The sequence below is a fragment of the Miscanthus floridulus genome, chromosome 2, assembly GCF_019320115.1.
Source record: "Miscanthus floridulus cultivar M001 chromosome 2, ASM1932011v1, whole genome shotgun sequence".
Classification (NCBI taxonomy): domain Eukaryota; kingdom Viridiplantae; phylum Streptophyta; class Magnoliopsida; order Poales; family Poaceae; genus Miscanthus; species Miscanthus floridulus.
Genome location: NC_089581.1, coordinates 175,963,313 through 175,987,418, shown reverse-complemented (window position 1 = coordinate 175,987,418; position 24,106 = coordinate 175,963,313). Strand labels below are relative to the sequence as shown.

General features: G+C 50.6%; 3 protein-coding genes across 3 annotated transcripts; 1 reads left to right on the top strand and 2 right to left on the bottom strand.

Annotated features, from left to right (window-relative positions):
• The first annotated feature begins 10,059 nt into the window (after positions 1–10,059).
• LOC136535812 (uncharacterized) lies at positions 10,060–12,239 on the top strand. Its single transcript, XM_066528218.1, has one exon. It carries the CDS (start codon positions 10,496–10,498, stop codon positions 11,981–11,983), a length of 1,488 nt encoding a protein of 495 aa, XP_066384315.1. The 5' UTR covers positions 10,060–10,495; the 3' UTR covers positions 11,984–12,239.
• A 129-nt stretch (positions 12,240–12,368) lies between these two features.
• On the bottom strand, positions 12,369–14,172 carry LOC136535813 (pentatricopeptide repeat-containing protein At3g53170). The gene is given in 3 exon segments (XM_066528219.1): positions 12,369–13,656; positions 13,755–14,036; positions 14,038–14,172. Coding segments are annotated over 3 exon segments (1,350 nt in total). The 5' UTR covers positions 14,086–14,172; the 3' UTR covers positions 12,369–12,636.
• Positions 14,173–18,959: 4,787 nt separating this feature from the next.
• On the bottom strand, positions 18,960–23,442 carry LOC136540789 (serine/arginine-rich splicing factor RS31-like). Its single transcript, XM_066532809.1, has 5 exons — positions 23,301–23,442; positions 22,991–23,190; positions 20,809–20,921; positions 20,461–20,690; positions 18,960–19,684 (listed from the first exon to the last, which is right to left on the bottom strand). Exons 2-5 carry the CDS (start codon positions 23,094–23,096, stop codon positions 19,333–19,335), a joined length of 801 nt encoding a protein of 266 aa, XP_066388906.1. The 5' UTR covers positions 23,097–23,190; positions 23,301–23,442; the 3' UTR covers positions 18,960–19,332.
• Positions 23,443–24,106: the final 664 nt, after the last annotated feature.

The following is a 24,106-nucleotide window of genomic DNA, read 5'->3' as shown; positions in this document are numbered from 1 at the left end:
GAAAGTGCATTTGCTCCCTATGTGGGTTTTAGTGTATTGATGATATCTAAATTAGAGACTAATGAGATCTTAATGAGATATACTGCAGCTTTAGTCCCTTGAAAGTTTCAAAGAGTTGATTTAAGATGAAATGGTATCCCTCAATTCTTTAAGTGCAAAAGGCGGACGAACCCAAAGCGCTCTTCAAAGCATTTTTATTCTGTTTTGGGTTTAGGTATGTCATACTATAAAGAGGGATATAAGTTTAGGTGGTCTGAGAAAGATAGAGTGCTCAAGCATAAAAATAAAATCTAAAGAGAGACACAAAATCACCTCACGAATACTTAGATATAGTTTATGGACTTTTGGTAGCTGGAAGTCCCGCGCGTGAGCCAGGAGTTCCGGCAGTCGAAAGTCCCGGTGCTTGCTGACTTAGCCGCCAGTCCGCCTGCGCACCTTCGTCCATCGAAAGTCTCGATGGGAGTCAGGAGTTCCAGGTGCCGGAAGTCCCGGCTCTCGCCGGAAGTTCCGATGCCCTGGGACTTAGCTCCCTGGCTCAGTTGTGCATCGGAGTCCCGACAAAAGTCAGAAGTCCCAACTGTCGGAAGTTCCGGCATTCCACCGGGAGTTTTGGCTCTGCCTGTGTTGAACATCTTTGACTCGCCTTAGACCGTGTTTTGTAGAAGGGTCGGAAGTTCCGGCGATCTGTGTCGGAACTTCCGACTCAGATCTGAACGGTTGGATTTATCAATGAGTATAAATAGCTCTATCCTCTCCTCTAACCATAGACCACTCATTTATTACTCACCAACCTTCGTCAAAAATAGCTCTCAAGCATTCAAGGCACCCCTCTCCTCCTCCTTTGCTCCAATCTTCGATTCCCGTAGGGTTTTGAGTGAAAGGAGAGTGGATTGAGTGAGAGAATCACTTTGGCAAGCTTGAGCACTTGAAGAAACCCTAGCCGGCTAGGCGTCGCCCAAGAGCTTTCATCTTATGGAAGAGCCTTCGAAAGTTTGTATTACCCTTGTTTTCTTAGTGGAAAGTTGAAGTAATCTTTGTGGCTACTTTGAGAGAGGCAAGGAGGTGGAAGAGACTCTAACCTTTGTGGTCACCTCAACAACGAGAATGTAGGAACTCCTTTGTGGGGTTGTCGAACCTCGGGATAAATTTTTGTGTCCCGCATGCTTGTTGTTGTTGTGATTTGTGCTCGATCTATGAAGTGGTGACCTTCCGACGTCAAATAAGCAACCCCAATACTTCACCTTACCGCTAGGGAGTAGGGTTGTAAGATATCTTTCGCTCAAAGTTCGTTTTAGCGCTTGTAGTGCAATTCTCGTCGGAACTTCCGGGTGCTAGAAGTTCCGGCCCAAACTGTCGGGACTTCCGACAGTCACTGACATTTGACTTTGAGATTACGCAGAAATTTTTAGATACGTCTATTCACCCCTCTCTAAGCATGGTTTCGATTCTTTCATAGACTTCTCCCAATCCCATCTAGCCTTATCTTTACTGTCATAAATAGCATAGCAGAACACAATGTCCTGTAGTCGCCTTAACTGGTTTTGAAGGTCCTCTGTTCGCTTCAGCTTATTCAGCACTACTCTTCAGTCGTGAAATAGTATTTTCTCTCACAATATTTTAGCATCTCAATAAAAAATAAAATTTCATGGACAAGCTCCAATTTTCTTTAGCTCTGCCCCAAGAACAGCAACTGCAGATTAGTGAGTGGTGACTGAACTAGTAAGCACTAGGCCGTGCTGACAGTCTGAAAGGCCTCTCCTCTGCGATCTGCATGACCTGCCGCCGAGCTGATGTGGTTCGCGTCCGCGACATGGGTGAGGACTGTACTCAGTCAGGTAGGCGCGTTTAGTTCCCAAATTTTGTTGGATTTGGCTACTGTTTGGTTACTGTAGCACCTCCGTTTGTATTTGGTGATTAATATCTAATTATGGACTAATTAGGTTTGAAAGTTTCGTCTCACGATTTCTCACCTAACTGTGCAATTAGTTTTTTTTTCGTCTGTATTTAGTACTCCATGTATGTGCCGCAAGATTCGATGTGACACTTTGTGGTGAAAATTTTTGGAACTAAACAGACCCTTAGTTTCGACTTAAAAACTTTACATCATGTCTCGTTGAATGTTTGATATATGTATGAAGTATTAAATATAGACTTAAAAAATAACTAATTGCATAGTTTTCGATTAATTTACGAGACGAATCTTTTAAGTCTAATTAGTCCATAATTTGATAATAAAGTACAACAGTACACACATGTGCTAATGACGGATTAATTAGGCTTAATAAATTCGTCTCGTGGTTTACCGATGGATTCTGTAATTTGTTTTTTTATTAGTATTCGAACACCCCATATAATATCCCATGTAATATTCGATGTAGCACCCAAAACTTTACGCCTTGGATTTAAATAAGGCCTGAGTATTGCTGGTACAAAAACTATAAAAACGTCACAATCACGTATTGGCCCTGAAATGTGTGCATGTTGACACTGTAGTGTACTCGGCGCTGTGCGTAGATATAAAGTCTGAAGGTAGCATACTTAGTAGATACTTTTGGTGGAAATAAAAACTTGAATTAATGCTAGATAGGGAACAAAACGGACCCAACACCTTTTTCTCTCTGTACTTTGGTGGGTAAAAATGCCGACGAGCCAACGAGGTTGGATGGAGGGCGAATCGAGCACGACCGAGAGGGAGGGAGGGCTCGAACATATGATTCCTGTTTCGTTCTCAAACCGACCTCAACGCAGGACATGAGCGAGACGCTTGTCTTGACGATGTTTGCTTTTAATAACACTAGTATAGGTGAACTGATTTTTAGCCAAATGTTACGAGAGCTAATTGCTAGCTAGCTAAAGGTTAGTTAAAATTAGCTCTAGTGTACCTAAATAGAAGAGCTAATAGATAAACTAATTTTTTAGCCAAATGGTTAACTAGCAGTTAGTCAACTAGCTAGACAACTAGAGCTAATTTGAGCTAAGTTTTAGCCCCGTTAGTAATTAACTATGTGTATCTAAATGGGCCATAAAAAATGCAGCATATAAGTAATCTGGAGCTAGTGCATACTCTCTCTGTCCTTGAATAAAAATATTACTAGAGTTGTGTTAAGTCAAAATTTTTAAACTTTGATCGAATTTCTAGGAAAAACATGTCAAAATTTATGACATCAAATTAATATCATTAAATATACCATATAATATATTTGTATAATATTCTCATTTTGTATCATCACACTTTCCTATAAATTAGTTAAAATTAAGATAATTTGATTTGCACATGTTTTAGGAATTTGATTTTTTTGAAGATGGAGCCCATTGACCGACGTTTCACGGCACCGTTTTGGCTGGTGATCGGCCCGAAATCTGGGCAACCGCCATTAGCAAAAGGACACAGGCCAACCGAAGGTGCGTGAGTGCTTCGTGACCCGCGCCACGATCCACCAACACACAACAGCGGTGAGTGCAGGTGCAGCACCAAATTAAAGTTGGCTGCAGATTAAATGAACAAAAAATGACAGAAGAGAATTCGGGTGACGGTTTTTTGGTTGATAAATCGGCTCATGCTTTTTAAAAAAGAAAAAATACTACCTCATGGGGTGATAAACTAGGCTGATAAATTCAAGAGAGGCGTCATTCAGATAACATGCGAGTGCTCAATGGAACTAAGTGATTTCTTGCAGCTTTCTCTTAACCCACCTATATATTAGTTACTCTTTCATTATTAATACACATGGTCTACTTGTCTCTCTCACAAAGGTTATTGATTCTTATGCCTAAGCCGACTGTAAGCTTACAGTCGGTTTTTCTTCTCTCTCCTCTCTTCTCTTTTTCACCTTAGCATTAGCCAGCTACGGTCTATTATTATACTTGCTTTAAGCTGTGGATAGAATAATTTGAAACAAACATCCTCAATCACAGCATGCTACAGCACCATCGTTAAGGATCGTTTGGATTGAAGGAATCTCACAGAAAAATTGAAGGAATTAGAAATGGAGGAAAGGAAACTGATTTGAACGTTTGGAACAAAGGATTCGCTCAAACCTGAGGCATTGTTTTGTTTTCCTTTGCGGAAGCCCGAGGCAGCGCGTGTGAGCAGGGGCGAATCTGCCTCATATCGTCGGGGTCGGCAGACCCCGATAACCTCGTGAGAATCCCCCTAAGGGGCCGTTCGTTTGGCAGGGAATGCATCTCTGGAACCATTCCAACCAGGAATGTTGTGTTAATTTGAACTATCTTTCGTCACCTGGAATGATTCCCGGTGGAATCAAGGGCAAACGAACGAGCCCTAAACGTATCTTACCTGGCCGTGCTTGACCCCGGCAAAATTAGGAACTGACCCCGGTAGATGAGCAGCACATAGTCCAACTCAGAAGTCACGATAGAGTTTTGAAGCCTGCAAGCAGCCCACTACGTGGATCTGGACTCAAGGACACTAGTCACAAACAACAGTCAACAGCCCAGAAGTTTCATAAGCTCAAACGACAACAGACAAACTCTCCGTTGCCGTTGCCTTGTTGATCGGTTTCTCTCCTTATCTCTGGCATACTCGCAAAGATGGCACGACGCCCTTTCAGCTTCTAGCGGTTGGTACGTGCCAGCGACGAGCGACCCAGCGTCGCACACTCGCATCGGCATCCAGCGTCGCACTCGTACTCGCGCCTCACAACCTGGCGCATCGGCGTCGCTGCATCCTGCCGACTCACGGACTCAGTGTCACCGCTCAAAAGTTACGCTGTCTTCCATCTACTCCCCATTGGCTCACTTCAGCAAGATGCCAGGCAAAGAAATTAGCTTTTTTTAATCATATAAGTGTGACTGCTTATGCATTATCCTGCTAATTTTAATTCAAATGAGCTAAAAGATCTTAGTCTTCGGCTTCATATTTACATTGACAACGTGTGAGCTGGTGCAGTATTTGCTCAATTGGATACTATTTCTGAGCTTGGTAGTCCATGGTGGAATCGTATTGGGGACGGATTTATGAATGATTATGTCAATAGCTCTGTGGAACAAGAATTTTTTATGCTATTCCAAATGATGATCATATATAGTTCGTAGAATATGGATGACTACCCATAGAGTGAAGTTATAAGAGGTAACCACTATTGTTATTGTAAAGAGTTTATTTTCTCAGATGACGTCATTGCTAGTTTTATCTCTATGAATGCTTAGTTTCTGCAATATATCATTGGTATTAGTATTTATGTCTATATTATGCCCGCTTCAGATTATTGTAAGTTTGGTCATGAGTATGTGTCGACCCCGGCGACAATTTATCTTAGATTCGCCGCTGCGTGTGAGAAGAGGAGGAAAAAAACGAGTTATAGTCAGTACTCATATTTGTCTAAATCTTATGATTCCTATGTTACGAATTCCTGCGTTCCAAATAGTCTAAACTTTCTAATCCTATGTTTTGAAATCCTGTAGTTTTTTGTTTTTCATTCTACCTTATTCCTGTGTTTTTTCCTATTCCAGTGTCTTGAATTCCTTTGTTCCAAACATACCCTAAGCAAAGCGACAGCTAGCAGGCACTACTACTAGGGTAGTGTTTAGTTCCCAAAATTTTGCAAATTTTTTCAAGATTCTCCGTCACATCAAATCTTTGGACGCATGCATGAAGCATTAAATATAAATAAAAAATAAAACTAATTACACAGTTTAGATGAAATTCACGAGACGAATCTTTTAAGCCTAATTAGACTATGATTGGACATTAATTGTCAAATAACAACGAAAATGCTACGGTACCATTTCCAAAAAAAATTCGCCAACTAAACCCGGCCTAGTACTGGTTAGCTCTCAACGAGTGGGAGCCACGTGACAGCGTCGTTGGTTTATTGCCAGACGTCGGCTTGACGCGACGCCACGCGACCGAGCCGGCGAGGGATAGATTTGCACGAGATGGCAGAGGGCGCCCAGGGAAGGGACGGTGGTGCCACCATGGACGAGGAGGCAGGCCGCAGGCGGCAGGCAGGCGCCAGGCGCGGGCGGCGCTGCCGCTGTTCGGCTGTTGGGTCTGGGTCACGGGCGCGCGTCCGGACGCGACGAAGCAGCGTCGTCGCCTTGTCGCCAGTCGCCACCGTGGGGCCGCCGAAGCCACGCGCTTTCTCTTCTGGCCGGCGGCACTGCAGCGGCACGCCGGACCTGCCCGATCCGTCACCGACACCCTGTCGAATCCTCGATGCTCTCTTTGCAGGTTGACTCTGTCGAACCAACTGACACTCTACGGTCCTTGTTGGGGTTGGTTGAATCCTTGGCAGGTTGCCTGTTCGAAGTGGGTTAGCTTCACCGGAGATGAACAAACAAACATTCCCGACTGATCGTTCGTGGCTTCGTGCTCGCGGCGAGAGGGCAGTATGCAGCAGATGGACACGGCAGGTTAATTGCTTGTGGTCCGAGTCCGACCGGTGCTCCACGGAATGCTTCCGCAGTTCCGCGGGGTGGGGAGGTCAGGGGAGCTCATTGCGATGGCCTCGTCTCGTCTGGGTGTGTTGTGTCGGTGGCGGTGACGTCAGGTGAGGCAATCGGTATGGTCGCTTGTTGGTTTCAGTATCAGCCAACAATGTTTTTCTCTCATAATAAACCAGTGTTAATCGGGCTTATCAAGCTAGAAATCAATCAACGAACAGACTGAATGCCCGTTGGATATGCATGTCCAGTACTAGTATAGAGGCCATAGGAAAATGCCACTCGGTTTCAGTCACACATGTACTCATGCATGCTGATCTGTTTCTGTTTGTTGGTCTCGTGCCGGTACACTATTTTTTCTCCTGATAGAGACAAATGATAGCATTGGATAAAACTTCTCATTTTATGGCCTAGATCTAGCGGACCATGGATCCTATCACATCGGACATTCAGATACTAATTAGAAGAATTAAACATGAGTTAATTATAAAACTAATTGTACAGATGGAGACTAATTTACGAGGCGAATCCATTAAGCCTAATTAATCCATCATTAGCAAATGATGACTGTAGCACCACATTGTCAAATCATGGACTAATTAGGATTAATAGATTCTTCTCGTAAATTAGTCTCCATCTGTGTAATTAGTTTTATAATTAGTCTATATTTAATACTTCAAATTAGTGTCAACATCAATGTGACAAGGACTAAAGTTTAGTCGAGGATATCAAACACCCCCTATTTCCAACTATGGGAGGGAGGACAACAGGCTAATGCTCGGAAAGAAATTTAGCGAGGTCCTAAAATCCGATCACTTAAATTAGCTGTGTCATTCTTCTTGGAGGCATGGAGATCTTGTGTTGTTAGACTTTGGTTTTTGCTCAAAATTTGTGTGTTATGCAGGAATAAATAGTAAGATATATGTCACCGAGCTTCTCCTAGCACCGGAGACACGTGCTCTGTTTGGGCTGAATGGCCATTGCATTTCCACGTGAGAGTGGTGTTGGGTATCGATATTAGGGATATCCAAAGCAAGAAAGTTAGCATCCACGCTGACTTCCCTAGATGGTTCGAGACGTATTAAAAGATCTCGCTCGACTCCAAGGCCGCGGGCTCCGTCTCGCCCGACCTCAAGGCCACGGGCTCCGTCTCGCCCGACCCCTTAGGTGCAGACTCCGTCTCGCCTAAGGTCGCGGGCTCCGTCTCGTCCGACAGGGACCCATACCGTCGCCAAACTCCAGGTCCAAGCGTATGGGCCTGGGTCAAAACTTTGACGACAGGGAAGAGGCTGGCACGCCTCGATGTAACCCGTGGCCATGACGGACCATACCTGGAGATTCACATCAAGAACAGTGTCGGACGTGTCGGTGCTGTTATGCCTAATCCTTGTACGGACGCTGACAGGCGCATCAGTTCACCACGACGTCCGTCGGGACGGAGTGGAACGCCATGACCGGTAGATGACGTCTGCGCATGGCGCCAGTGACGAACAAGGCCACGACGTGGAGCTGTCCCTGTGACATCTACAGGATCAGCGGGACTCGCATGAAGGAGAGAAGGACCCAGCAACCCTGGAAGCCTTCTTCTCTCTCTCGTTCTTCTCATTTTCCTCCTCTATAACCCGCGCTTTCCCTTCGCCTATAAAAGGGAAAGCAGGGCGCCCTACGCTGGGAGATGGGAACACAAGGGCACGACACGAGCACACGGCTGAGCGACAAACGAGCTCTCAGCATCCGTTCACTCCTTCCACAAGAGACCTGGGATCCTCTCCCTCTCTCGCCTGTTTGTAACCCCTACTGCAAACCAAGTGCCGGTACACACGAGCAGCAGTGAACTGGACGTAGGGACGTTCCGCCCGAACCAGTATAAACCCCTGTGTCCTCCGAGCACACCATCCGAGCCAGACGCGCAAATATAAATTTACTCATCGGTGGTCCGAAAACACTGACAAGTGGGTGCCTACTCCTTTTGTGATGCTGATTTTGTAAGTGCTAACCATTATACTGCATGGTTATAGACTCTCCTTCTGCCTTGCTTCGCCACTGCTTCAAGCTTCCCTGCTGCGTTCCCATGTGACATTGTCTTTCGTCAGCGACACTAATTCACGGGGTGTTGGATCCAAGGGCTAAAGTTTAGTCCATGTCACATCGAACATTCGGATGCTAACTAGGAGGACTAAACATGAGATAATTATAAAACTAATTGCATAGGAGTAGACTAATTAGCGAGATGAATCTATTAAGCATAATTAATCCATCATTAGCAAATCATGCGCTAATTAGGCTTAATAGATTCATCTCGCAAGCCTCAGTCTATGTAATTAGTTTTATAATTAGTCTATATTTAATATTACTAATTAGTATCAAAGATTTGATGTGATAAGGCTAAACTTTAGGCCCAAGGAAACAAATACCCCCTGCTGTTTCACTAGGTAATTAATGGTATCTGCGTTTTGTTCATTGATTGACATATTATGATTATATTTACAAGCAACAAACAGCTTACCATCCTAGGTCCTGTATATGTTCCACACATGCAGAGAATAGAGATTAACAAAATTACTGCAATTAACAGGCCACTCCAACATTTCGAGTTTGAAATTAGTCCCACTAGTCAGTGTGCAAAAGAGGAAGAAGAATGAAAAGCAGCAATACATAGTATTAGATACTGTTTGGTAGAGTTTAGGCTTGTCTCTGATTCCTCCCATAAACTTTAGCAATAAGTCTGTCCCTGTTTTCAAATGAACAAGGAGCTGGTGAAGTTGTGAAGGTGGTTTTTTTTAGTTTCATTGGCTTCGGCATTCAGCTTCTTCGAACACGACAACAAGAAGTTGAAGCCGAATGAAGCCGTGACAACAAGATCCCTGGTTATTCTTATATCAAGTCTTCTGCAAAAAAAAAAAAAAAAAAAAACAAAACAAATTGGACCAAGACTTGTTAACTATTTGCGTAGATATAATTATGTATGTTCGTGTAATTGGACCATCACCAGCATCACTACCATCAGCCTACATATATGTATGTATCCTATCATCAGTAATCAACCACCAGATATGATTGCTGTGGACCACGAGCCATCTATGTCCACCTTCGTAACAATACCCCTTTAGCTAGTGACAAATTGTACTTCACTGGTACTTTTCAGCGAATAAACAATATTTTTCTCTCACAACAAATCAGCATAAGCATCAACGTAAGCTAAATTTCAGCGAAACGAGAACCTTTTGGAACGCAGGATTCTCGAAACAAATATTAGAAAAAACACAAGATTTCACATGTAACTTACACATTTGAAGTGTAGAAAAGTTTTTGTTATGATCTTTAGATACAACATAGAAAAAAAATATAGGAATTTCTAGAGAGGGTCAGAGATAAACGAAAAGTTTCCATGAGGTCCAACCTTATGCTAGTTTTCTTTTTCTAAAATTTATGTGCCTCTATACATCCCTAAGTAATCCACATAAATTTTGTAGAATTTAATCCTTTGTTTCAAAGAAATCTAAATGGAATTTTACTATATTTTAAAATTTTTAAAATTCCTATGATTTCCCTTTGTGCCAAAAGGGAATTAAACAGGTTACAAACACCGTGTCAGTATCAGTACGCGCAAGAGATAGGATAATTGGAGTTAGGACAGTAAGCATGAGTCAATCAATTTTTTCAACCCCCGTCGTCCCACTCCTACGCTAGAGTTTGGCCGCTTGACATTTGCCGATGGCAGACGGAGACGGACCACGTGACCTTGTTTTTGTACCAGCTGTACCAAACCGTCCCTCCGCCTCCCGGCGTGTGGACCGTCTCCCTCGCCGTCGGTGCTGTGGTTCGCCTCCCACTCACGCTACCAGCTGGGCTGGGAGGGACTGGACCAGACCAATAGAGACCCATCCCTCTTCTCCCCTGCCGGTGGTGTGGTTCGCCTCCCACTCACTCACACTGTCGCACACACTTCCGCCCCGATCTCCATATATAACCCGCCGCCGCCCCGTCCGTCCGTGCTCCGGACTCCGGATCCACCGCCGCAGCGCCGCGCTCACCCTCTCCCTCTCTCTCCACCCCCAAAGTCGCCAGCCTGTGCCTGCCAAAAAGCATAATGGCGCCTTGGCCGCGGCGGCCTGTGCTGGCGCTGGTGCTGCTCGCGCTCCTCTGCTCCCACGTCGCGCTCTGCTCCTCCGCCGAGCCGGGGAAGCCCAAGCCCAAGGCATCCGGCGGCCGCAAGGCGCTGCTGCCGGACGACGACGACGAGGAGCTGCCCGCTGCCAAGCCGGCCAAGACGGCCAACGCGGCGGCGGCGGGGAAGACCAAGAAGAAGCTGCTCGCCGGCGACGCCGCTTCCAAGAACCAGACCAAGGTTGCCAAGGCTAAGAAGCCAGAGTCGGCCGCCGCCGCGGCGAAAGGGGCCGCCAAGAAGCCCGCTGGCAAAGCGGCTGCGGGTGGGGACGCCGCCATTGCCAAGGTCTCCAAGGTCCCCAAGGCGGACAAGGCCAAGGTCCCGAAGCCGGACAAGGCGGCGGCGGCTGTTGCCAATACTAAGGGCGCCGATTCGACCAAGCCTACCAAGGTTTCCAAGACGGGCGCCAAGGCGGTGAAGCCACCCAAGACGGGCGCTAAATCCGAGGCTGCCGCCGCGGCTGGGAAGGCGAAGAAACCGGCGGCGGCCAATTCGACCGCGGATGCCGGTGCCAAGCCGGCCAAATCCGGCAAGAAGGCGGCGCAGGTGGTCGCCGACGCGAAGGCGAAGGCGAATGCCACCGTCGTGAGCAAGGAGGAGTCGGCGGCGACGGAGACGACGGAAGTGGAGGTTGAGGAGGACGTGGTGTTCGCCAAGGAGGCAGAAGAGGGCACAGACGACCTCATCTCCGAGTTCCGGGACCTGCCCAGTCGGCTGCAGGAGACGCTGATGCCGGACCTGGCGCGCCTCTCGCACCACTCCAAGGCGTACCTGTCCGCGGCGAACGCCGGGATCGCCGACGGCGTGCGCCCGATCCTCGGCGGCCGGTGGGCGGCGGTGGCCGCCTCCGCGGTGGCGGTGGCGGTGCTGCTGCTGCCGCTCTTCATGCTCACCGCGCTGGTGCTGCGGATGGGCCCGTACCTGCCGCTGCTTCACCGCGCGCTGCTGCTGGCGCAGGCGTACCTCGCCATCTACTTCGCCACGCTCGCGCTCGCCGCGGCCGCCACGGGGCTGGAGCCGCTGCGCTTCTTCCACGCGGCCTCCCCGGCCGCCTACGCCTGGACGCAGGCCGCGCAGTCCCTCGGCTTCATGGGCTACCTCGTGCTCCAGATGGTGGACCTCGTCGCCGTCTTCTCGGGCGCCGCCTCCCCCGAAGACGACGGCAACGGGGACGCCGCCAAGGCGCTCGGCCTCGCGCAGATGGTGGTCGGCCTCGCCGTCGGCCTGCACTACTACGCCGCCGTCTTCCACCGCGCCGCGGCAGGGGAGGCGCCTCGCGCCAACTGGCGCGTGTACGCCGTGTACGCGGCCTGCTTTGCCATCGTGTGCGCCTGTGCGCGCGCCGAGAGGAGGAAGAAGGCCTACCTCGCGGGCACCGACGGCGCCGCCGAGGAGTGGAAGAAGAGCTGAGCAGCTGCTCATCTCGGGAAACTTGGCTAGATCAGAATCCGGGACTCGGGAGGGACTTTCCTGAAAAGATCCCAATATGGTGGAAGCCCAATGGCATGGGTGTAAGAAGGCCCAGAATTTGTTTAGGAAAAAAAAGGAGGATATAAAAGGAAAAGAAGACAGGAGACAAGCTGTGATTTTTCTTTTTTTTCCTTCTGTACATTTATTATTTATATAATATGTTTCCCTTTTCGTTTTAAGTTGTTGGTTTGAGTACAGAGGGATAATAAACTCATAAACCTGGATGGAATGACCAGGTTTTAGTTCATGGATTGCTCTGGCTCTGGCCACACTGCTTTGTTCATTCATGTTAATGTGCATTGATCAGATAGCTTGAACTCTGCTTATTTTACATTGCAAAGCAGGCGTGAAAAACAAATCTGAATACGTAATGATCAACAACGGATACAGAATGCATCCATTTTTTACAGCCTGAAGCTGAAAGCGCATAAGGTGCGCAAACTGCATTTTGCAGGGTTTTACCACTTCATCAGCACCTAAATGTTCAGTGACTATGGACAAATGTGATGACTCCAAACTGAGATCCTTGCAGGGTTTTACCACTTCAGCAGCAACCGAAGAGCTAGATAATTCTTTGTTGTCTTCATTTTCTTTCAGCCGTAGTATATCGCCGATCTATCAGCCGAGGTAGGGATAGATCGGCGAATCATGGTGGCATAAGTTATTTTGTCAGGCTTGCATTTCTTCTCCTTCATAAGCTGCAGCATCTCCTCCATGATTTTGATATCTAAGACAACATTGGTGTTCTCGGTCTGTCGAATAATCCCTGGAACCTTGTCAAGAAACCCAGCTTTACTGTACCCGTTAACTAGCGAGCAGTAGGTGATGGGGTTGGGTTTCACACCCTGAATCTTCATAAGCCGGAAATAGTACTCCATCTTTTCTATGTTTCCAGCACGTCCAAAACACTCTATCACTGTGTTGAAGGTAACCGCGGTCGGTGAGAAGAACCGTTTCTTCATGTATCTGAATATTGACATCATCTTGTCATACATGCCAGCCTTACCGTAGGACTTGATCACGATGTTGAACGTCTTGGTATCTGGCTCAACACCCATCAGCTGAAACTCACTGTATCTCTTCTCCATCTCATCTGTTCTTCCATGGTTGCCATATGCCCCAATCAGGGAGTTCATGGTGTAAATGTCCGGCACATTGCTCCCACTCTCAAGCATGGCGGAGAGCGCACTCTCCATCTCCTCAAACATGGCGGCCTTGTCGTACCCGTCAATTATTGCGTTGTGGATAACCGAATTGCACTCGATCCCCAAGTATGACATCTCATCGAGAACAGCAGGGATCAGATCGAAGCGGCGCGACTTGGCGCAGCAATCGATGAGGACGGAGAAGGTGTACCCGTCCGGCTTGCAATCAGCGGCGCCTTTCATCTGCTCGACGGCGGTCAGCGCTTCCTCCAGCAAGCCGCTGTAGCCGTACGCGCCGACGAGCGCCGTGTACACGTCCGCCGTCGGCCGGAGCCGCTCCGAGAGCATCGCCTTGAAGAGGGCGTCGGCGGGACCTGGCTGCCGGCACTTGCCGAGCATCATCAGCAGCCGCGCGTAGGTCTGCGACCTCGGCTCGTACCAGTGCTGCTTCCGCAGCAGCTCGAAGATCTAGCGGCAAGCAAAGCAAGAGAGCGGTAAGCGTCGTTGAGGAGAGAAGGAAGGTCCTCCCGCGGGAAGAAGGGGGAAAGCGTAGGGAGGGAGGCGACCTCGAGGGCGGACTCCCAGCGGCAGGCGGCGACGGCGGAGTCGAGGGCCTCGAGGACGGCGCGGGGCCAGAGGTTTGTGGACTGCTGCCGCGCGGCCGCGGCCTTGCAGGAGACGCCCAAGACGGCGGCCTCGGTGCGGAGGATGCGGGCGAGGGCGTCCGGCTGCTCGTGCTCGGCCTCGCCCATGCGGGTGGATGGGGACGAAGACGGTTTCCGCCGCTGACGCCGGCGCCCGGTGCCGCGTCGGGCAGCAGGCACGACAGGCGCACGGCTGGCACGGGGGAGCCGGGGCCGGCGAGCTGGTGGGCGGGAGCGGCGTCGGCAGGTTCATGGCGCTAGCGGAACCAGGCACGGGAGGAGCAACCGGTGGAAAATCAAGACGTTTGAGTGGGATAATTCTCGATTATTTTCATGTAGAATAAGATTTTTGGTTATTTGGATTCATGTCATTCTAATTTTCAATGTTCGGAGAAATATCATTACTATTCATCTATTTTGAAGCATGCCATTACAATTTTTTGTTACCCACAAATATGCCATATAATATGTTTGGACACGGCCTGGCCCAGCTGCAGGCGTATACGAAGACGTATACTTCATCGCAGCCTCTCTCCTCTGTCGCTGACACGCGGGCACCACATATCATCTTCTTCTTCCTTCTCTCCTCATCTTCCCTTGCTGAGCGCGTCGATGGCGATGGCGAGAAGCAGCAGCAGCACGCGTGAGTGGAGCTCATGGCCTGGGCGGCGTGTGGAGGACGCGGCGCATGGAGCTCGCGGTTGGCGCGGAGCGGGCGAACTGGGCGGCGCACAGAACACGCGGCCGGGCTCTCGAGCGTGAGAGCGAGCTGCTGCTGCGGGCGTCCAAGCGCGCGAGCGGGAGCGGGGGCGTCGGTGGCGAGGCGCGAGCGGCCACGGGCCATGTCTGTCGACGTCTGGGAGAGGCCTGGCCGAAGCTCCCGCGGGCCATGGTGTCGGTGCGGGAGGCCGGGCTCGTGAGCACGAGGGAGAGCTGCTGCAGTGGGTGTCCGAGCTTGCGAGCGGGAGCAGCGGCACCGGCGGAGAGGCGCGAGCAGCCGCGGGCCATGGATGCCTGTGTCGAGGAGAGGTCTGGCCTGAGCTCCCTCTGGCCATGGCATCGCGGGAGGCCAGGCTCGCGAGCGCGCGCGAGCGGCTGCAACGAGCGGCCAGGCTCGTGAGCAGGAGCGGCGCCGCCGGCAGCTAGGCGCGAGGGGGCGCAGGCCATGGCGTTGGTGCGGTAGGCCAGGCTCGAGAGCGCGAGCAACTGCTGCAGGCGGGTGGGCTCGCGAGCAGGAGCTGCGCGCGAGGCGCCCAGGCCGCGAGCTCCGCTCGATCGCGTGCTGCTGCTCGGCCGTGTGCTGCTGCTGCTTCTCGCCATTGACGCGCTAAGCAAGGGAAGATGAGGAGAGGAGGAAGAAGAAGATGACAAGTAGGGCCCACATGTCAGTGACAGGGGAGAGAAGCTACAATGAAGTATACGTCTTCATATACGCCTGCAGCTGGACCCAGGCCGTGTCCATACATAATCTGTGGCATATTTATGGAAAACGAAAAATTATAATGACATGCTTTAAAATAGACGAATAATAATGATGTTTCTCCCTACGTAAAAAAAAATTATAACGACGTGAATCAAATAACCCCAGATTTTAAGCCGAGGTCCCGAACAGTGAAAAAGGGACGATGATGGGCGGCGAAACGAAACGGCAATAAAGTTCGGACTCAGGAGCGACGACAAATTCAGGCAGGGCCGTAGATTTGCTGGACGGCTAACAGCACCGTCAGATCGCAGAGTCTAGCTCTGTGCACTGAACACTGTTAAATCTCCGTGCTTGTTTGGGCATCAAATCTCATTACAAATACACTGAAGGCAGCTGAATGCCTGGCACTAGTTCACAGTTACACCAGCCTAAAAACTGGGAATGCAAAGGTTCGGTGAAGATAGTCGAGAGCCATTACATTTCAAATATCAGCAGCACAGGTTATACTTAAGGGAGAATTATCTATTTGGCACTGAAACAAACCAGTGTTTCGTATTTGGCACTCGAAAATTTGAACTTTCTTATCCGGCATCAAGTTGAAATTTCCTTTTGTAAATAGCACTGCCGTCCATTTTCATTGATCAATCTGTTTGTTGACTGGTTTGACCGTGTCAATTTTTTCTCTATGTCCGATGTACCCCCTGTTACGTACACACAAACGACTCCCACGCCGCATCCCTCCACACCGCCCATGCAGCCGCCGCTGCCGTCGCAGTTGCTCCCATCGCCTCCCCTTCCTCTCTCCCTCACCCTCTCTCTCCCGAGGTGGCGGCGCTGTGGCGGGCCCCGAACGCGGCGGCCTCCATGCGCTGCGCGTGGCCGTCCTCTGGCGAGGTGGCGCGCCGCGGCGGCCCGGCACGGCACGGGCGGGCCCCCTCCCCTCTCACCAGCGCCTGCGGGATGGAGTACTCCTCGCCGTGCGCCGGCGGGCTGAACGTGCGCACCAACCACGAGCGGTGGCTAGGAGACGCCGACGACGGCAGCGGCGCCGGCGTGTTCGCTGGTCCTTGTCCTTCCATTGCCAAGGAAGTTGCTTTATCGATGACGGTCACCGTCATGGGGGGCAGCGTCAGCAGAGGCTCCTCAAGCTCGTTCTTAGCCGCTCGGTACTCCTGCCTGACGACGATGGCTAGGGGGAGGAAGAGGAGCAGGAGGAGCCCGGTCGCCGACGCGAGGTAGCCGGCGCGGGAGAAGCTGGTCTGCCTCTGCACGACGATCATGGCGAGGATGTACGCCGCGAGCGCGACCGAGATGTAGAGCAAGCAGCGGAACACGTCGCCGCCTCCACCGCGCGTCGCGCTCTGCCTCGGGCGGTGCGGCGGCATCACGCGGACGGTGCCGAGGAAAATGCGGCGGGGAGCCAGGCGATAAACAGGACGAGCGACTTGGCGTCACCGCGGCCGTAGATGGCGAGGTAGAGCTACGCGAAGATGGCGCTGCTGAGGCCGACGTGTCCCTTGAGCAATCCGGGCAAAGCGCCGCGGCTGCCGTCCGGGAAGTTCTTGACGGAGGTGATCACGGCTCCGGTGCCGGTGAACGTCTGCGAGTTGGCGCCGGCCCATCGCCTCCCCTTCCTCTCTCCCTCACCCTCTCTCTCCCGAGGTGGCGGCGCTGTGGCGGGCCCCGAACGCGGCGGCCTCCATGCGCTGCGCGTGGCCGTCCTCTGGCGAGGTGGCGCGCCGCGGCGGCCCGGCACGGCACGGGCGGGCCCCCTCCCCTCTCACCAGCGCCTGCGGGATGGAGTACTCCTCGCCGTGCGCCGGCGGGCTGAACGTGCGCACCAACCACGAGCGGTGGCTAGGAGACGCCGACGACGGCAGCGGCGCCGGCGTGTTCGCTGGTCCTTGTCCTTCCATTGCCAAGGAAGTTGCTTTATCGATGACGGTCACCGTCATGGGGGGCAGCGTCAGCAGAGGCTCCTCAAGCTCGTTCTTAGCCGCTCGGTACTCCTGCCTGACGACGATGGCTAGGGGGAGGAAGAGGAGCAGGAGGAGCCCGGTCGCCGACGCGAGGTAGCCGGCGCGGGAGAAGCTGGTCTGCCTCTGCACGACGATCATGGCGAGGATGTACGCCGCGAGCGCGACCGAGATGTAGAGCAAGCAGCGGAACACGTCGCCGCCTCCACCGCGCGTCGCGCTCTGCCTCGGGCGGTGCGGCGGCATCACGCGGACGGTGCCGAGGAAAATGCGGCGGGGAGCCAGGCGATAAACAGGACGAGCGACTTGGCGTCACCGCGGCCGTAGATGGCGAGGTAGAGCTACGCGAAGATGGCGCTGCTGAGGCCGACGTGTCCCTTGAGCAATCCGGGCAAAGCGCCGCGGCTGCCGTCCGGGAAGTTCTTGACGGAGGTGATCACGGCTCCGGTGCCGGTGAACGTCTGCGAGTTGGCGCCGGCGCAGATGTAGGCGCACATGAGCCAGACCGGCGGGCACGCGACGCAGCCGGCGAGGGAGAGGTAGACCATGAGGTGCCCGGCGAGGTTCATGGTGGCGCCGGCGGCGAGCACGAGCCACGGCGGGGCGACCTCGTTGAGGAGCCCTGCGGGGACGCCGACGTTGGGGCCGAGGTCCTTGAAGAAGGCGAGCGTGGCGACGGCGCGCTGGTCGTAGCCCATCGCCGACCGTAGCTCCCGGGAGTAGATGCCGAAGGCGTAGGTGCCCCCCCCCCCCCGACGACGACAAGATCAGCAGGCACGCGAACAGCATGAACCACCGCCCGGTCACCACCTGCCTGTTGGGCTCCTCGACCTCGGCGACGAACTTCGCATCAAACAGATACAATGGCCTCTCCTCCTGGACATTGTCAGCGTACCGGAAGTACCTATCCAATGGCATGCTCACTGGCCCGACCGCGAACTCCTTACCCGCAGAGATCTCCAGCAAGTAGTCTCTGCTCCATTTCTGTAACGCCGGCCAGGTATCGATGCACCCCTCCAGCAGCACTGGCCTGTTGGGCTCCTCGACCTCGGTGACGAACTGCTCCACGGACATGCCGCGGCGGCGCTCGTTGTTGTCCCGCGCGAGCCACTCGTGCCGCATCTCCGTGTTGGCGCAGAGCCAGCTCTGGAAGAGGTAGTCGGAGTAGAAGCCCTTGATCTTCAGAGCGCGCAGGGGGGTGAGGTAGGCCTGGCCGCCGCGGGAGGCGGCGGCGATGTAGGTGGCGCGCCAGGACCCGGCGAAGTCGAATGTGCCGCCGAGCTCGTGGAGGACGAGCGCCCGCCAGAGCGGGTCGTGGGAGGCGACGACTTAGAGAGCCTTGGACGCAGCCGAGAGCACCGCGAGGTCGCGCGCGGGGAGCAGGCCCAGGACGTCGAGGAGCAGGTTGTCCGGGAGCTCTCTCTCTCTCTCTCTCTCTCTCTCTCTCTCTCTCTCGCTCTCGCTCCGAGCTCGCGCGAAGCACCGCCGAGCAGCAGCAGAGCTCCGACCAGCCGCTGCCATTCCCATCCATACGAAAATACCTGAACTTCCCTATTTGGCACCATGAGTTTGTGCTGCAAACAAGGGTATTCATGTCTTTTTGCCAGTCACTTGACACCGTAACTGTCCTAAATGGACGGCAGTGCCATTTACGAAAGGAAATTTCAACTTGATGCCAGATAAGAAAATTCAAATTTTCGAGTGCCAAATACGAAACACTGGTTTGTTTTAGTGCCAAATAAATAATTCTCTCAATAAAAACAGGCAATGTGGCAATGGCAGGCAATCCATGCAACCAATTTCTTGGAGATGCAGAGATTTTGTTCCAACGAACAACGGAAACCAGGGTACCAGCATCACGTTACATGATAGCACTCATATATACTTGGAACAGTAACTCCTTCATGACACCACTGCTGCTCTAGGTATACTTGGCACGGCAAAATCATGTTGCTTACCACTTCTTCCTTTTACTGGGTTCTTCCGGATCGATGAAGTATGTGCTTTTGAAGTTATGCCACTGAAACCAAATGCGTTTTACTTCACATTTCGGCATATTAACTATGCAATTAAAGCATATAACTTCACGGAATTTTCTTAACTAGTATTGATCATAATCAGGGCTTCTTCTCCTATCATAGCGATCATAAACAGGGCTTCTGCCCCTGTCGTAACGATCATATACAGGGCTTCTGCCCCTGTTGTAGCGATCATATACAGGGCTTCGCCTTTCATACATTGCTCCATCACGGCGATCATACCCAGGATAACGCCCACGCCGATCATAATCTGGACTGTACTCCCTTCGGTACCTTGGGCTAGGTGAGCGCATGTAGGGGTTACCACGACGCCTGTCATAAGCACCTCGCTTGGGGCTGCCGTATCTGTCATCTCTCTCGCTGTCATCATCCCGGAAGGCATATTCAACGGTCACTACCCTGTCCAATATGGTGCTGTGGGCAACCAAAAATGAATAACACCCAATTAGGAGAATTTTTTTAAATGTAAAGAAAATCAGTGCAGCTAAACTCGGAAGCAAGGAATTCATGACAAGGCACCACTTAAAAAAAATCGGTACTAGTCCATTTCAGATATATCAAGCTAGGGAAGTAATCATAACTATAGGGACAAAAAGCAGAATATTCCTAAAAGAACCACTATGTCTACTAAATCTATCTTACTGCTGACATGAGACAAAAGAAACAACATGGAGGCACTTCTGTGAAAACTTCTAGAAATATTAGACCCTACAAACTGAATTCCATTAAAAGGAAACAACTCATGTGCAATATCTCAAATGGCTATCAGAATCAAGTGAAAAGATGCAAAAGAACAGTATCACTTCAAGATGCCCACAAATGCAGATATCCTGCAAGGGCATAGGCAGATGCTAAGTATTTATCACTTCCATGTTGACACTAACCTAACTTACTAAATAAATCAGATCTGTCAAACAACTAAGTAGGAAACCATTAAGGTAAGTGTGCATAACTTAATGTGGTATTTACACATAAGAAACCAATAAACCATCATCAAAGGTAAGTAAAACAACTCCAGGAGCGAGGGATACAATCCGTTATATTGAAAAGAAAATAATGCCCTAGTTATAATCTAGAAGCAGCTTCAGATACATGTGAGGCAGGAAACATAATTGTCATGGGACTGGGAGCAGCAGCAACTCAACAACACACTAACGACAGAAGGATGGCTAGTTGTAAGATAATAATACCTCTTGTTAGTGTTCTTGACAGCAGCACTAGCTTCCTCTTGCGTCTCATACTGTACAAACGCAAAGTTCCTTCGAATGCGAATGTTGGCAATCTTGCCGTACGGTTCGAAATGCCTCTCAATGTCTTGAATCTTAGTGCGCATGGGGTCAAAATTGATAACAAAGAGGGTTCTCGTTGGCTTTACATCGCCAGTAGGTCTATCACGGCTCTTTGGCACTGGTTCAACTTGCTGAACAAATTAAAGAAATGAATGGTTGCAATTAATAAATTTACGAAATGCTGCTCGTAAAGAAAATGGAAGTGGCAAAAATATCTATCCAGGCATAGAGCCATAGACAAGAAATTACCCTGGACCATTCTACAGAGAGCCTGCGCCTATCGTAACCAAAAGACACGTTGTCGAGACGCCTTATAGCATCCTCTGCATCACGCTCATCTTCAAAGTAAATGAAAGCATATCCTACAACAGATATATTGACAGAAATTGAGCACTGACTTCCAGGATTTCCCTTGCCCCCACCACAACTACTAGTACATAATACAACATAAAGTAAAAAAACAAAAACAAATTTGCAAACATGCACATGCCCCATGAAAACATATGCACTGGATGATTAGGTGTTGTGATATAGCAAGGACCAAGGAGATAAGTGCACTAGCAAATGTACCATATAAGGTGTAGTGCAAGGTCTGTTAAGACTGGTTGGGGGATTCCAATAGGAATGTTCACAGCACACTCATAGAGAAAATTTCTTCAATGCCATTGGAATTTATAAACTTCCCTTCAATGCCATTGAAAATTATGCATATCCTTCATTGCCATCAGTTTCTAGTTTTGCTTCTCCTGTGTGCCACTATTATCGAATTTCCGTTAAAACTATGTGCTCACCGTTAAGTCTACCCAGAGCAATAGCACGAACACCTTATGTGGAATAGACACCGTTAAGTTGGGGAGCACTGTGGCCTGTTCCAGCCTAGAATGTTGGAGGCAGACGTTAAGTGCTGAGCAGCACACCGGCAAAGCGAGCCAGCTGGCGAACACGTGGGAGAGGTGAGGTGATCGGCGGTGGTGGCATGCGCGCGCAGGCAGGCGGCCAACGTACAGGGAGAAGAGGTGGACTGCAGTGGTGGCATGCGCGGTGTGCACGTGTGGGCAGCATGCGCATGGTGAGGAGAGGCAACCGGCGTGTGCATGTCGGCGATGAACACGAAGCCGGCAGAGGTAGCCCACATGATGGTGCGTGCGCGACTGGCAAATCGAACATGTGACCAGCTGGTGGACACTCTTAGTCTCCCTCAACCCCTCTGGCGCCCGCTCCGTACACCTCTACCTCCGCGAGGTCTGCAACAGCCAGGCCAAGAAGTGGTGGAAACCGCCGTCTGCCTCATCCCAGTCGTCGCAGCAGGCCGCTCCCGCCTCCTCGCGGGCCCTGTCAGTCGCGGCGACCGAGAGGGATGACGTGCGGGCGCATGTGCCCGACACCGGGCACCAGCACCACTTCATCCAACACCACACCCGTAGTTCCTGCACGGGTTTACCTCAACCTAGTGCCAAGCAACCAAGAGGTGGCTGGCAATGGCAACAGCAGCAGTGCCGGCGTGACTGCGCATGCAGCAGGGTGCATGCTGCCACTGTCGGTGTTCAAGTAGCTGTATAGACAAGCGAGTAGATTAATCCCATTGGCCAAACGTGGTGTGTTAGATCGTGGGCGCACGGCGCAGGAGGGTTACAGCGGCGAGGCGCGAGAGGCCAATGGGCACGGCATAGGAGCCCTGGGCATGTGAATGGATGGCTAGTTTTTTTTTCTTGAAGGAACACATGCAGCGTATGGGCACGGAAGTTACACTGAGGAAACAAACAGGCGCGCAGATGCAGTAACGGAGATTTTGGACAGGATTTAATGGCAATGGCAGATAAGGGAGACAAAATTTAAAAGCAATGGCATAGAAGGAAACTCATATTTTTCAATGGCACATAAGACACAAGTACAAGTTTGAATGGCATAGGACAATTTTTCTCAATACAAATTAGTGCTCCTGACTCCAGGGTGCATGCATTTATGATTTAGCGCAAGATACGTTAATACTGGTTGGGGGATTCTACTAGCATACAAATGTTCACAGCACACTCATTAACACAAATACAAACTAGTGGTCCTGACTCCAGGTTCAGCATTTAGGATTAGATTCAGGACAAGCAGAATTAGCATTTCATTAAATAGGCACTTGCATTGATGACCAAACATGCTGCATTTCCCTTATATTGAATTTATAAGCACCGTGCAAGTGCGGAGAGATTGGTTAAGACTAGTTGGGGGGTGCTGGTGCTCGTAGGATACAAATATTCATGGCGCACTAAAAACACAAACAAACTATCTCTCCAGACTGCAGATACGCATTCAGGATTAGATCCAGGACATGCAGAATTAGTATTCATCACTAGGCATTTGCATTGATTATCAGACACAAGCGGCATTCCCCCTCTATTGAATCTAAGCGTCAGGCAAGTAAAGAGGAGACATCGAGTACCTATCTTCATGTCGATCCGGCTGATGGGGCCGTACTTGGAGAAGAGGCGCTCGAGGTCGTACTGGCGGGTGTCGTGGTCGAAGTTGCCGCAGAACACCGGCCTCATGGTCTCCGCTGCCTCCTCCGCGGCGGCACTTTGAAACTCCCAACGTCCGTCCCAAAAACCCTCGTTGTCCCCTCGGAGCCCGGCGACGCTAGCTCTGCAAAAAAACAAAAGGGCGGCCCCCGGTAATTGATCGATCGAGAGGACTAATAACTCCACTAGAGAGGAATCGAGAGCGCCGGGTTCGGAAGGGCGATGAGCACCGACCTGCGGCGACGCCGACGGGTCGGAAGCGGGCGCGACCGCGCGAGTGGCGTGCGGTAAAAACCCTAGGGGGAGAGACGGGCGCAGGGCCAGGGACAGGGAGCGAGCGGTCGGTGGGGACGACGCGACGGTGGAAGCAGCGGTGAAAAATTAACTTGGCAGCGATGGGATTGTGTGTGATGTGAGCGAGTGGGGGGCGCCATCGCGGTGGAAACACGCCCGTCTAGCCCAGGTTACTGTACCCGGGTTGGTAAGGCCCATGTGTGCCGGGCCTTACAGCTCGGTAGGATCTGGGCCAGATTCAAGAGCTTGAACCACCCCAAACCCAGCCTTTCCGGCCCCTGCAGTCATCTTTTCATCAATAAATATTTTTACTCACCCCAAAAACAATATTTATTCCTATAAAAATCTATTTATGCTGATTATTTGCTACTGCATTATACGGTCATGCACTCTGAATTGTATATGGAAACATGTCATCAATCCCCAACAATTACCGACGGATTTTTTCCCCTTTCATTAACCCAAAAAAAACAATATATATATATTTATTTGTGTTTGATTATTTGTTCTTGCGTTTGTAGGGGCATGCATGCACAGCACATTATATAGGTAGGTGCGGACTGCCGAGTGTTGGAACTCGAACTAAGGCCTTGTTTAGATGCAAAAAATTTTTTGCAAAATGGCTATTGTAGCGTTTTCGTTGTTATTTGGTAAATAGTGTCCAATCATAGTCTAATTAGGCTTAAAAGATTCGTCTCGTGGATTTCGTCTAAACTGTGTAATTAGTTTTATTTTTTATTTATATT

Coding starts and splice junctions, on each gene's coding strand:
- LOC136535812 (XM_066528218.1), top strand. CDS start 10,496: ATGGCGCCTTGGCCGCGGCGGCCTGTGCTGGCGCTGGTGCTGCTCGCG.
- LOC136540789 (XM_066532809.1), bottom strand. CDS start 23,096: ATGAGGCCGGTGTTCTGCGGCAACTTCGACCACGACACCCGCCAGTAC. Junction 20,922..22,990: donor CCGGATCGACATGAAGATAG/GTACTCGATGTC, acceptor TATCTGTTGTAG/GATATGCTTTCATTTACTTT. Junction 19,685..20,460: donor GTCAAGAACACTAACAAGAG/GTATTATTATCT, acceptor GGTTGCCCACAG/CACCATATTGGACAGGGTAG.